At 42.8% G+C, this 15,217-nt stretch overlaps 1 protein-coding gene across 1 annotated transcript; it reads right to left on the reverse strand.

Moving 5' to 3' along the window:
• Window positions 1–3,626: 3,626 nt before the first annotated feature.
• Window positions 3,627–14,779, reverse strand: LOC114366724 (uncharacterized; the record flags this gene model as incomplete). Its single annotated transcript, XM_028323680.1, has 10 exons — window positions 3,627–4,917; window positions 6,234–6,495; window positions 7,124–7,255; window positions 7,827–7,924; window positions 8,487–8,589; window positions 9,936–10,083; window positions 12,426–12,485; window positions 12,807–12,863; window positions 12,981–13,158; window positions 14,620–14,779. Coding segments are annotated over 10 exons (1,391 nt in total), but the record flags the coding sequence as incomplete, so codon positions are not given.
• Between the last annotated feature and the right edge of the window lie 438 nt (window positions 14,780–15,217).

Genomic DNA, 15,217 nt, shown 5'->3' on the forward strand with positions numbered 1-15,217 from the left:
TGTTCGAATAGAATGTCAGATTTTGCCACTCGTCTAAGGGGCAGATCAATTCGGGCGATTTCGGTTGCCATCGTGAGTATGTGATTGAATAGCGAAAATTCAATTAGTTTACTTGCTGCGTAATCTGACTGAACTGCATTATACAGGGTAACTTTGAAATCGTTGGCATTCTTTTTAAAATAAGACTACTCATGATTCCCCAAATATGAGTCATATCAAATTAATTAAAATTTCAATATTTGAAATCTTGTACAGACGACAGCACATCAATCTTCATTCTGTGGCATCTTATTTCAATGTATTAAGTGTTATTTTGCAACAAAATGTATAGGATGATGTGCTGTTGACTGTACAATAGTTTTAAACTCTTTTTAAGAGCACACTAATACAAATACATAGTTTATTTTATTTATTAGGACAACCAAAAAGACAAACACGCATACATGGAATTACTATAACTAGAAGTGCTTAGAACTAAGTAGTTAAAATAATGACAAAAAATCTCATTGGATTTGTCTCATATTTGGGGAATGCACTATGTATCATGAGTAGTCTTATATTAAAAGGATGCCAACGATTTCAAAGTCACCCTGTATGTCATCAGACCATCAGTAAAAAAAAGATCGCCTATTTTATTTGGCAATATTTCGACATTAAAATATATTTACTATTTATTTATGTATTCGTCATTAGAGTGGATAGCCCAGAAAGGAAATTAGTTTTTTGTAAGTAAATATGGCTTTTTTGTTACTATTTGGACTTTAGATAAAAACCGACATTATTATAAGCAATTTTATTGATATTTAACTCAAAGATTAATGTGTTTCATTTTATTATAGGAAATTTTCGTAGTTTTTTAATATCCGGTATCCGGCCGGATAGTGAGCTACTATCCGGTATCCGGCCGGATAGTAAATTTAGGCCGGATATCCGGCCTACCGGATAGTTGCCGGATATCCGTTTCATCTCTAATTCTTATGCAATGAGACAAGAATTTTGTAAAATTGAGTATAATTTTCCCCTTCCTCATATGTCATTATAACAAGTAATCATACTTTAAAGGGCAATCAAAACTAGTATAAATGAGCTACTTTTAAATAAGAACGCAAAACATTTATACAAAATCATGTAGATAGTTTAAAATATAAACTTTCATCTAAAAATAATTTAAAATTATAAATTACTAGAGCACCACAATATTTAAAAAAGCATGAGCAATTTGCAACTATGCAATAAATACATACATAGGATACAACAAACTAACATTATGAGTTTGGTATTAGATTTGGATATACATAGTAAAAATTTACTGTAGGGTAAAACCTTTTAAATAATATTATTTACTATTATTGGTTTAATTGTAAGATTTTTATCAGCCTGGTATAGCAAATATACGTGTAATTGAATAAACGTAAAATCTGACTTATTCAGAATTATTCTACTTTTATATAAATATCAGAAACATTGTAGCTTCAATGTACCCTAATACAGTTGGGGTGTGTAGGCCTTTACGTTATTACTTCAATTACACGCTATATCAAGCTGGTAAAAAACCTTTATATGCAGATATATGTATAAGTACACAAGTACATAGATCACTTATCCACATCAATTCCTAAGGACCACTATAGTTGAGCTTACGTTACTATAACAAACTTTGGTTATTATTTACTAAACACCCGAAATAATGTTCCATATTAAGCCATGAAGTTATAGTACCAATAATAGCACACGTTCTAATAGAAGACATTTAGGGTGTATTCACATGATAACCGTCTGACATTTGTATAAAACATTGTCAATGCATATAGATGACCTAAAATGAACTGTCCCACCAAACCCATTAACAAGGGGACGCCACCATCGTTCAACTATACAGGGTGGAAACGTTAAGTGATCTCACTCGATTATTTCTAAACTATACAAGATATCGAAAAACTGATTACTGATTCTGAAAGTGCATCACAAGCTCTATCAAACGGTACCAATAATAAGTTACAGAATAAACTGGATCTATCCGAAAATTCAATGTTTCCAGCTTCCATACATTTAGTAAAACCACATAATATTAAAAACTATACAAGATATTCAAAAACTGGTTACTGATCCTGAAAGTGCTTCACGAGCTCTATCCAACGGTACCAATAATAGGTTACATAATAAACTGGATCCATTCGATAATTCAATGTTTCCAGCTTCCATACATTTAGTACAGCCACAGTCATGGCATTCATGTCTTATTAATATTATAGCAAGTAAAGCCTGAAACCAATGTTTTCCAATAATAATTTTAAATAAAAATGCAATTTACGAGTTCATTTAAAATGTTTATTATTTAATAAAAAAAAATACTTCTATTATTGTTTGGCTGGCATACATTTAGTATGGAGACTGAAAACATCAAGTTTTCGGATAGATCCAGTTAATTCTGTAACCTAATATTGGTACCGTTGGATAGAGCTTGTGAAGCATTTTCAAGATTAGTAACCAGTTTTTCGATATCTTGTATAGTTTAGAAATAATCGAATGAGATCACTTATCGTTTCCACCCTGTATAGTTTCCAACATGGCAAAAATCAGAACCAGCGATCCGGTATTGACGGTCGCGCCCCTCTGTCAATGTCACGGTCAGGATAGTTCAGTATATTGGGTCTATATCCTGAGGGCTTACGCCCATATTCACAAACGATGCTTGCTTAAATGAAGCAGCAAATGGAACGCACAGCGTTGAATAAAGCTCTGTGATTCTGTTCATATGTGACCCTGTGCGTCCACGCGCACTGTGAGACCTCATAGTAATGTTTGTGAATAAGGGTGTTAGTGTGAGTTTACGTCAAACGTCGTCAGTGGGTCTAGACAAAGTGCAAATTATAATCGCAAACCAGTCGAAAAGTGGTCGAAAAGCCCCTTTTTTGTATGGAGTTTTGACGGATTCGATTTTCGATTCGATCAAAAAGTGCGTTTTGTCTAGGGGGGCAGTGGGTCTAGACAAAGTGCAAATTATAATCGCAAACCAGTCGAAAAGTGGTCGAAAAGCCCCTTTTTTGTATGGAGTTTTGACGGATTCGATTTTCGATTCGATCAAAAAGTGCGTTTTGTCTAGGGGGGCAGGTCACTAACGAGCGCGTTAAAAACATATGAAGATTTTAGTTCTTGAAAGTTTCCGCTATGGGCGCTGTACGATCCGTCATACATTTAATGACACTTTTTTACGCAGTCGACAACGAATGCGTTTAACCTAAACTCACACTACGCCCCCAGTAGGTCTAAGATGCGCGCCGCGATAAGCGGTTATCACGGCATTTTATCGATTTTGCCCATACAGTTATCACGGCGCGCATCTTAGGCCTACAGGTCTCGTGTGGTCTTATAATGACGTACACCACACAGCTATATGAAAAATATATCTTTATTTGAAACATGAACGCCTTAAGTTCACACAAAAGACAATACTACTCCCTGTTACCTTTATATTTTAAGTAGCATATAAGGGCAAGAGAAATACCAAAAACTCCACCTAGGCTTATATTTATACACGTTATATTACAGTGTATAACTAGCCTTAACAAAGGGTGAACACACGTTCAAATTCTGATTCATTTGGCGATGAAAATGTGGGTTTTAAATTATTATTTTTTGTTTAGGTACTTTAAAAATAAATATAGTGCATATCTTCGAGTACAATCGGCACATTACTTCAATTCCTTATGTATAAATTGTGTATTTATTTGTAAATATGGTTTATAATAATTTAGGCCTTATGCAGTTATTACTTTACATTATAGTGTACTTCATCGTATAATGTTTTCAGATGCAATATACACATTATTTTCTATAGGCAATTATTATACTGATAAATATTTTCAAACATTGTAAATAATCATATTTTATTAGTTAGGTACCGTACTCTTTACAATCGCAATCGTTTATGATATAAATCGATCAAAAATGAAAGTATTAAGCATATTCTTTGGCATAGTTTCATTTATTGCTCTAACATTGCTATTATGTAATACATTTTCCCTTATAACGGCTTACCGCCTAAGTGTGTGTTTTAAAAGTTACCTTTACTGTACTGTAAATAATAAAACATTTCTTTTGCATTGGGAAGCGCCATCTAGCGCTAAGATAAATTCACTATAATCTTGCAATCGATCTACATTTTGGTTTCTAACTGAAAAGTATAGATAACTTTTACTTTTAAATAAAGTAAGTGTAGAGAACTTACATTTTGAAATAAACTGTCTACATATTATGTTTAATTTAAGTTGAAACAGTCGCATCGCTGTTCTTAGAATAGAACATCAACAGAAGCAAAAAGGTGATACTGGGGTACCACCGTTTTTTCAACTTACACGAATTTGTGTATCTCTGTAAACATCTTGACACATTATCTATGACCGATATTAGAATAGAACATCAACGAAAGCAAAAAGGTGATACCGAGGTACACACGGCCACACTGTTAAATATCCATTTCCGTTTTTGCTCTCGCTCTCATTAAATGGTGATTCTTTGTGATAGAACGAGACGACATGACAGGCAATGGATAGTTAACACTGTTGCCGATGGTACCTCTGTTCGTTCAGCTACCCCAATTTGTTTATCTTAGCAAACATCTATGCAAACACCTTGACAAACGTCTTTGCAAACATCTTGACACATATCTGCGACCGGTATTAGAATAGAACGTGAATTGAAACTTACTGTAAAACAAAAGACGTTCAGTTGGCCCAAGCCATGACGACTTTCGAGAAGGGCACGAATAGGGCTCCGTGTCCGGGCGGCGCGAGGAAGTAGCGGCGGCCGCGGTGTGTCCCGTCATTCCGGGCCAGTCCCGGGGCCTGCGCGCACGGGAACTCCGCCCCTACCACCATGCCGCTGGATGCTGCGGTCCCGCCCGCCAGGCCTACGTAGCTGGAAAGGGGACGAAACGGTTTCTTTATTTATTTATTAATTTATTTGATTAAAATGCAAGTGAGCTTACAGATAGATCCACATTCGTTCGTTCGTTTCAGCCAAATGACGTCCACTGCTGGACAAAGGCCTCCCCCAAGGTTTTCCACAATGAACGGTCCTGCGCTGCCCGCATCCAGGCTCTTCCCGCGACCTTTACCAGATCGTCGGTCCACCTAATAGGAGGCCTGCCCACGCTACGTCTTCCAGCCCGTGGTCGCCACTCGAGAACTTTCCTGCCCCAACGGCCATCGTCTCTACGAGCTATGTGCCCCGCCCACTGCCACTTGATTTTATTAGATCCACATTGCGAATTTGAAATTACATTTAATGTTAGTAAGTACTTATATCTATTTATGGTTAGTAGACAAAAACAATTATTTAGAAACCTTTAAACTAAAAAGTCAGTAGAAGCAGGTAACAAGACATAAGGAAACAAAGAATCCCATTAAGTTGATAAGACTCAATTAGGAAGCGTAGGTGGGCCTAGGTTGACTTCGGTCGAAAAATCAAGCCCAAAGCGTGGCGGGAAGCGAGTATTTGGGCCGTCATTATTGATATAGATTATGCGTAGGGCTTAACTCACTGGAGGGTGTTATTATAACGTCCAACGCAATGAGACTTGTGTTGTTTATCTCCTTCTAATTTATATGTTCTGTCACGTCAATGTCACCCCTCTCGTGCCGCTCCCATACCTCAAGCACTGAATTAAGCGCCAAGCCTATTCACTTTTAATTAAGGGTTTGATGCTTCAAGGTATATCTATACAGGGTGTTAGGTAAATGGGTATATGAGCCGACACTAGCCCATGTAAATGTCAGAAATTTGATATCATCATTTTAATTTTTTTAATTTTCATACAAAATAAATTTTATAAAATCCGATTTGTATGAAAATTAAAATAGTTAAAATGAAGATATCAATTTTCTGACTTTACCATACCATTTATATGCCCATGTTAACATGGGCTAGTGTCGGCTCATATACCCATTTACCTAACACCCTGTATAAATAAAAATGAATTGATATTCGTTAGTCTGATTAAAACTCTAGAAAGGCTGGGCCGATTGAGCTGATTTTGGTTTTAAAATGTTTGTCGTAGTCCAGGGTAGGTCTAAACGGTGAGCAAATACGCGCGCGATATTGTTTATCTGTGACAGACAAAATTCCACGCGGGCGAAGCCGCGGGCGGAAAGCTAGTTTGACATAAAAATGGAGTGAGTCTTAATCATTTATCCATTCGCCAAAAATAAATCATAAACAGCAAAGAAACTCACCGAACACGGCCAATAACGAGCCTTCCATGCGGCGCGATGACTTTAACCATATGCCCTAAACGTAACTGCTTCGGCTCGCGCGGGATATACGGCCGCCCGCTCACGCCCACGCTGCCCAATCCCACGCTTGTGTTGCCCACGCTTATTCCCACGTTTCCCAAGCCCACATTGTCCACGTCCACGGCTTCGGGGATGGTAGTGGTTGCGATATCGCCGCTGCGGACGCAAACGCAGGAGCAACCGCAAACGCAACCGGTATTCACTGTGAATAAGACAGGAATTAAAATTATAATCAAGCCAATTTTTCGTATAGTTTCGCAAATAATAACCAAAAAAAAGTGATACCAACAAGTTCAATGAGATCTACATCTGCCTGTGGATCGGGTCTGGTACATTCACCAGCAAATCAAATCACAAAATGACAAATCTAGACGTGATGACACTATGGACGAAATGATACTGTAGACGTAATGCCACTATGGACCTTATGCACCAGAAGGGACAAATCTTCCCATCCGCCATATTAGAAAAAAAATGGCGGGTATGTGGATATACCAGCTTCCATATTTTTTGTAGTTTAGATCTTCAACATGAGGTTCAAAATTAATGAGGGTTTTCGCGAATGAATCCGCAAGATGGCAATATGTAGACGCGAGGTCCAAATGCTGCATGATTGGTTATATTATAGACATGACATTGACTGATATGTCAAAATCCACCAATCACGCAGCAGTCAGACCCCACATCCACGTCCCACCATCTAGCGGATCTTTCATTCGCAAAAACCCTCATTGCAGAAAAATTAGCAACCGTAAAACTGCACTCTTTCGTCGTATCATACGCTTCAAGTCTACAAGGCTAAATAAATAATCATTAGAACCGGCACTCACTGTCGAGCGAAGTGTACCGCAGGTTGTCTGTAGACCGACGCAGGTATAAGTCCGCCTCGTGGCATAGTTCTTCTGTGCCCGCGCGCCGCACGTCGGGCAGCGAACTACGCCATGCCCGGCAGTCGCCGTACACTGGAAAACAATACATTGTTAGATATTATGCTTTAAGAACCGAGTTAGTTTTAGTGGGATTAAACCTGAGATAAAACGATCAAGTACTTTACAATATAATTAGACCTACAACAAATAGTATATTCGGCCACAAGCCGAATACCAAATATTCAAATTCCAACAAATGTTTGACTGCCGAATTGCCAGTAGTTAACGGCACTGATGAGTGACAGGACCTTACTGGGCAGATCAATGGATCACCAGTTGGCACCACTGTGTCAGCTACTAGAGAGTGACAGGATCTCACTATAAAGTGGACCCAACTGATACATATAGTGACAACAACAAGCCCATATGTTGTCCCAAAGTGGTGGTAGGGCAAGCTATATTTGGGACGGGTATATGTGCCCTGGAAAGGGCCTATGTACTAATGAACTGAATAAACGATTTGAATTTGATATTTGATATTCAGTAAAACTGTAACCTTCATTTGGTGTCAATAAAATATGCCTGTTCAAATGGTGTTAATGTTAGACGTACGTCAAACCATAGCACTTATTCCCAGTACTGTCTGTCAGTACAAGTGACTTACTTCTGGAAGATGGCACATAGACGGACTGCGGAATCCAGTCGCTGCTGCGGTCGATGCTCAGGCAAGGCGAGCGATAAGACGAGCCGCGAGACAGAAACCTTGCAAGAAACACATTAGTTTTTAACAATCGTTCTTGGTACATCAAACATTTTTAGTAGGGCATATTCTGAACTCGAGTCGCTACCATGCACTGGAAGACTCGACTCCTACCCAGTGGAGTGATACCCAGTGGCTGGCAAATCCACTTTGTTGCAACCAAAGCGGATCTGCCAGCCTGCGCAAAAGGCAGCGTGGGACCAATCGTTGGTTTTTTGACAATGAGGAAGCTCTTGGCCTATATCTCGCCTGATGGTAAGTGACGATCAGGCCGAAGATGAAAGCGAGCCTCACCCGGAATCCTTAACCACGGAGGACATCCTTGACTCCTTTCTTCAGCAATGAACGTCTTACAGTAAAAAAAAATACATACAGTGGAACATAGAACCTCCTCCTCTTTTTTAAGTCATTTAATCCTTCAATCCCCGCGAATAGAGAACAATAGAAATCAATTATTACTCGGTCTTTTAAGTGACCTTTAGCGGTCGCCGCTAATGGTTTGATGGGTTAAAAATAAACTGGATTATGAACTAGCCATTCTCTTGCTAAAGCTATGATACTCACTTGGAAGTAGAAGTGGAAGCAGGCGACTCGGCTTGCATTCGTTTGCCCAGCGCCCACACGGGGTCCGCCGAGCGGGACAGCTCGGGAACCATCGACGTGAACCCTGGGGGAGTGGATTATTGCTATTAATTTTCAGGAAAAGGATCATACAGGTGTCATTTGTATAGGGAATAAATTGTGGCCTTAAATTGGTAAAATAAAAGAGAGAAAGCGGGAAATTTATTAATATGTAGACCCTTTTCAGGGCACCTTTATACATTCTAAATATAGCTTGCTCTACCAGCATTTCGAGCCTGGTCCGTGAGCACGTAGAATCCCGTCCAATGACCCCAAGCTACCCATCCTTATCGCTCGCGCGTAATTATATTGCTGTCGCGACTGTGCGACGCGCGCCCGCAGTGAGTGTGCGAGCGCGACAGCAACATAGTTACGTGCGAGCGACAAGGATGGGCAGCTTGGGGTCATTGGACGGGATTCTACGTGCTCACGGACCAGGCTTTAGTCTTGGGAAGAAGTGGAGAAAGAAAGCGGGAGAACGGGAGAGGGAAAATAATGGGCATAGAAAGCAGAGGAAAAGACAGTTAAGGAGGGAGAGAGCGAAAGGGAAACGAAGAGAATAGGATAGAGCAGGAAAAAGAGAGGACAATGAGATAGAGGGTAGAAGATAGTAGATAGAAGATAGGCACACTGAAAACCAGCGCCGTGGCCTTCGTCACCGTGGGCCACGGCATATGCTGAGTGGGGTCCCGTTGCAGTGGGCATCTTGTTGGTGAATGGGTGGCACTGCTCAGTTTACTCTTGTTTTTATTTTTTTCTTCTTTTATTATTATGTGCCACTGTCATGTCTATGTAATTGACTGTATTTGTGTGATGTCCATTGTAATAAATGTATCTTTCTTTCTTTCTTTCTTTCTAGATAGTGAAAATCAGATAGAAGGGGGGAATGAGATAGAGACAGGCCCCTCTTTCCCACTGGGCACTTTGGGCACGTCCGCGACTGAAGGGGCCCCCATCTGCTAATAAGACCTTTTTCCAGATGAGAAGGGCCTTAATCCTTAAAATCTTTAAATGCCCAGGGCCCCTAGTAGGTTAAAGACGGCCCTGGATAGAGAGACCAAGGAAGGAAGAAAGTCAATGTCTCTCGCATCGCTAGCTAGAGCAGCGGTTCCCGAAAGGTGGTCCGCGGAACCCAGGGGTTCCGTGGAAAGGCCGCAAGGGTTCCGTAAAAAATATTATCCCACGTTTCGTGACCGATGTTGTTCGCTCGCACCGACTTGTTTACGCACAAGGGAGGGGCAGGGCGTGCGGGCGGAGTAGTACGGGGGTTCCGCTAGGAAAAGTATAATCAATTAGGGTTCCTTGGCAAAAAAAAATTGGGAAACCCTGAGCTAGAGGGACAAAGAGGGGGCAAAGAGCTCAAACATGTATAAGTGACAAAACAGTTCTCACCGATATCACTCAGCAGAATCCTTCTAGAATCGTCTCTAGAGGGCGCGGGCCGTGCATTGGGCACCGTGAGGCGCCGCGCGGCACACGGCCCGGGCGCCGGCGCCGCGCGCTGCGGCAATGTCGGCATACACGTCGGTACCACTGACATCTGGGGAGTAAACAACGAAGCACACTTATCAACCTGGTACTCCGATCTCGTCTCTTCGGAGGCGAACTTCGCCCGGCTGCGCGAATTTGCAGCGCTAGCGGTCCTCCTCCTATGCCAGCCGTACGGCATAGGAGGAGGACCGCTACGGCACCAGATGGTGCCATCCGTGCCGTGAACGTCAGGCCCCAGAAGGGGGAGAACTGTACTATAGGGACAAGGACGTAGAAAAATAACTTGTAGGGACAGTGGCGGCGTAGCATGGGTTGGCACCCGGGGCGATCCCCCCCCCCCGTCATAAGTCATATGGCACCCCCTACCCCCCAGGTAGGGGTTACCTACCGATTCGAAGATTGAAAGACAGTCGCACCCCCCGTATCATGAGATAGACCGCAGACTTGTCATGGCAGATCCGCTAATCAGTATTAATCTGCGCGACTTATGTCACCCCCTGAGGCTTGGCACCCGGGGCGGACGGCCCCCCCCTTACGCCGCTAGTGTGTAGGGAGTCAAGAAGTGTGGCGCGGTGGAGTGCAATCTGCCCTAGGCAGCCGCAATTCCGCGCACACCTCCCGCGATTCGGCCAGTATAACCGCAAGGTTGGTATGGCCATGGGTGGTGGTGGGTTGTTATCAACCTGGAAACGGATCGTAATCGTATCAAGTCGAGGCGGCACACTTAGGCTAAGAACTCATGGCGCGATTTTCACCCGCGGGCCCGCAGCTTCTGTAGAATGCAGATACTTCGCCCGAGCGAAAACCGCACGGAAACCACCCGATCGGCGGGCGACCATTTTGTACCAGTGACTTAGTACGCGGCGTAATCTAAAATCGCGCCGTGAGTTCTTAGAATAACCGCGCAAATAACCGCTCCCGTGAGTTTTGAAATAAAACCGCAATTCCACAACTGCCGCAGGCGCGGGTCAAAATCGCACCGTGAGTTCTTAGCCTTATCCGCACCATAAAACGCCTTGCCCATTGGCGTATCATGTCATGAGTACTATCAACTATCATCTTCTAATCGGTAGCCCAAAATCCTGGGGGACAGCCACAGACCATTCTGGGGCAACGCAGTTGACAACGCGGGGAAAGGCTTTGATGAAAGTGTTGATCCCTTTCCGGGTTGATAAGTGCGCTATGGACCTTATAGGCCAGTAGAATTAGATTTTAAATCGGAAATAATTCCTACAAAAGATTTTATTGCTTTAATGGCTTCATTGGTTGCCCATTACTACTCTCCTAGGTTTTCGACTTCGACGGAGTTGTGCTTAAGTGGTGGGGTTACAAGGCTTGGAGCCTACGGGTGACGAGCTATTGGACGTGGAGAGGGTCATTAATTATACACATATTTTCTACTTTGCCGAACATTTGCACGAGAACGGTTTGTCCAAAACATATGAATTTGGTCTTATTTAATGCAGGATTAAATGCCCTTCAACCGTCAGGAAGACCACTTTTCGATAGGGTAAGTCCTTTACGCGGTATAACCGGAAAACCGAAAAAGCGCCCCTTTGGGGGGCCCCCACCAATTAAGCACAACTCCGTCGAAGTCGAAAACCTAGGAGAGTCTTTATGGGCAACTAATGAAGCCATTAGAGCACTAAAATCTTTAGTAGGAATTATTTCCGATTTAATTCATTTTTGTGTTTAATTCTACTGGCCTATTAGGAGTTCTATAATTCTTTGTAACTGACCTTATGCGCCAGGTATCCGTCCGAGCTCCAGCGGTTAGGCAGCGCGCACACGTCCGTCTGCGCAGCTGAGCTACGTCAGTGTAGCGCCACGTCTCGTAACTCTGGCCGTCCGAACCGACACATGTTATGTTGCATTGAGAGGCCCACTGGTACAAGTCATACTATAGACACTGTGGGACTATAATTCTTTACAACTGACCTTATGCGCCAGGTATATTATCCGTCCGAGCTCCAGCGGTTGGGCAGCGCGCACACGTCTATCTGTGAAGCTGAGTTACGTCAGTGTAGTGCTACGTCTCGTAACTCTGGCCGTCCGAACCGACACATGTTATGTTGCTTTGAGAGGCCCACTGGTACTAATTATACTATAAACACTGTGGGACTATAATTCTTTGTAACTGACCTTATGCATTAGGTATCCATCTGAGCTCCAGCGGATAGGCAGCGCGCACACGTCCGTCTGCGCGGCCGAGCTACATTAATGTAACGCCACGCCGTCCGTAGCGACACATATTGCTTTGAGAGGCCCACTGGTACTAATTATATTGACACTGTGGGACTAGAGCGCCTAGCAACTGACCTACATTGGCGAAATCATGGTCCTCAGAACCAAGTCGTGGCCAAAATAAAAGAAGAAAAAGAAGCAACTGACCTTATGCGCCAGGTATCCATCCGCACGTAGCGACACACGTTGCCTGCTTTGAGAGGCCCACTAGTACAAGTCATGCTATAGACACTGTGGGACTATAATTATTTGTAACTGACCTTCATCATTAAAATCACAAGTGGCAGTGGGCGGGGCACATAGCTCGTAGAGACGATGGCCGTTGGAGCAGGAAAGTTCTCGAGTGGCGACCACGGGTTGGAAGACGTAGCGTGGGCAGGCCTCCTACTAGGTGGACCGACGATCTGGTAAAGGTCGCGGGAAGAGCCTGGATGCGGGCAGCGCAGGACCGTTCATTATGGAAAACCTAGGGGGAGGCCTTTGTCCAGCAGTGGACGTCATTTGGCTGAAACGAACGAACGAACTGACCTTATGCGCCAAGTATCCGTCCGAGCTCCAGCGGTTAGGCAGCGCGCACACGTCTATCTGCGCAGCTGAGCTACATTAGCGTAGCGCCACGCCGTCCGTAGCGACACATTGCTTTGAGATGCCCACTGGTACTAATTATATTGACACTGTGGACTATAATTCTTTACAACTGACCTTATGAGCCAGGTATCCATCCGAGCTCCAGCGGTTAGGCAGCGCGCACACGTCCGTCTGCGCGGCCGAGCTGCGACGGTGTAGCGCCGCGTCGCGTAGCACCGGCCGCACGTAGCGACACACGTTGCCCGCTTTGAGCGGCCCGCTGGTGCGAGACGGCGCGCGGTATGCGCCCGGCCTAGTTTTCAAAATGTAAAACGGTATTAGGTAAGGACTTCTTGGCGGGAATCTGAAGCGTCATGTTAGCGGTTTTGTTTTATTTCCTCAAATTTGTGTTTGGGCGACTATTAATGTGTAAAAATGGTGGATTATTAACCATTGAGTGTTCGTAAACGTGCATGAGTGTGGGCAAGTGAAGCAAAACAGTGCATCGTGATTCTTCTGGTTCTCTCAAGTTGTCCATAGGAGGTCTCAGTAAAGCACCACAACTTTACTGAGACTCAAAGGGTGGGAAGGGTTATCATCTATCATCCTTCATTATATCATTACTTGATCTCATTCTGTAACTTGTATCACATAAATACTTGAAAATCGCACAAATCAAGTCGACCTCGACGTGTATTGCCAACATCATCAAAAAAGAAGAAGAAGAAGGTATTAGGTAATGGTAACTTATAAAAACGGTAATAGAGTGTATAGTTCTTGCGACTCATGAAGGCGAGTGAGCTTTAATTGTGTCTACGCGTACATAACGACAGTATAATGTAAAGGTCACTCGCCATCGTTAGAGATGGGTAAGTGCTAATAATCCGATTAATAGCAATTGGCTAGTAACGGATTAAAAGCAGTTATTAGCCATAAATAGCCAATAATAGCCGATTTCAGATTTATACAAAAATAATACACTCTCACCAAATGTTTAATGCTGTTATTTTTGTTTTGTTTGCGCAACTTTTGTTTCCGGGAAAAGTACTTGCATATCACTACNGTTTTGGTTTAAATTGTATGCCTTTTATTATAATTTATTTCTTTAGTGTCGACACCGCCTTCCCCTTCATATTTGTTTCAAGTAACTGTCCTCACCATAGGTTGTCTGGAAGAGATCGCTTCATAGCGATAAGACCGCCTAATTGTACCTTGTGTGTTCCTTTTCTTCTGTTATGTTATTTGTTTGGTGTGCAATAAAGTGTATTTATTATTATTATTATTTGTGCTCTATGTAGACGACATTAAAAGAAAAGACGTTACTTAATTTTAATGAAAGCATATTTTAGTCGTGAAAAGACACGGGGAAAAAATAACTGAGGAGTTATCCTTAGGAGTCAATGACATGAAATCTTTACTTCCTGCGGTCGAATTGTGATTATAAGAGTGTCTCTACGAAGAAATTGAACGAATTAACGACATCCTAAACGCCATGACTTAATATGAATGCACCGTAGGTTTCGTAGCCCTGGCCCCGCGAATCGAGACAATAGATCTCAATTGTTTCGCAGTCTAATGCGACCGCTTTGGGTTTTGATGAGTTAGACACCCCGCAGAATTCGTCAGCCGATAGTTAGGCCCTGTTCTAATTTGTATTAAAAATCTGCCGATAGCAATGTGGGCATTTTCACTTTCAAACATGCCTGACCTAAGTAACGGCCGGCAAAGACGGTAGTCTGCGGCTAGACTTAATTAACTTTACAACTAAACTTACCTTATCCCACACTCCATGAACAGCAGCACCATTCCGTAAAGCATACATCGTGCGGCGTACGCTCTGAGGATCACTCGGAGGAGGCTGGGGGTACGCTTCTTGCCGTTTGCTCTCGCGACCTCTTCCTCCCAGAGGCGAGCGAATTTGTCGCCAAGTGGACCTGTTGACGATAGAGGGAAACATAATTAAGAAGTAGGTATTACACACTAGGTATGGATACCTGGATGCGGAATTGCGGACAGCGCATGACCGGTCCGGTCGTTGTGCAAATCCTTGAGGGAGACCTTTGTCCATCAGTGGACGACATTTGGCTACTTGAAGAACTACAGTACGGCTAGCACGAAAAACTTTCGAGTTCGAATCGTTTGCGTTAGTACGAAAACTACAACAGCGCCCCTGTGAACGTGTCGTAAAATGAACTTAGTATGAGAAATGGTTTCACGAAACTTATTTTGAAAATCAAAATTGTCACGTTATCGTTTAATTCGAAGGTTGAGTATCGAATTTTGTCGAATACGAAACGAAAGTTGTTCATGCTAGAGGTACAGGGCTAGCGCATAACCAAGTCTGTGCCTGAGGTATGGAAGCGGTGCGGTGT

Source organism: Ostrinia furnacalis, unplaced genomic scaffold (assembly GCF_004193835.3).
Source record: "Ostrinia furnacalis isolate ACB-3 unplaced genomic scaffold, ASM419383v2 OfSCF0677, whole genome shotgun sequence".
Classification (NCBI taxonomy): domain Eukaryota; kingdom Metazoa; phylum Arthropoda; class Insecta; order Lepidoptera; family Crambidae; genus Ostrinia; species Ostrinia furnacalis.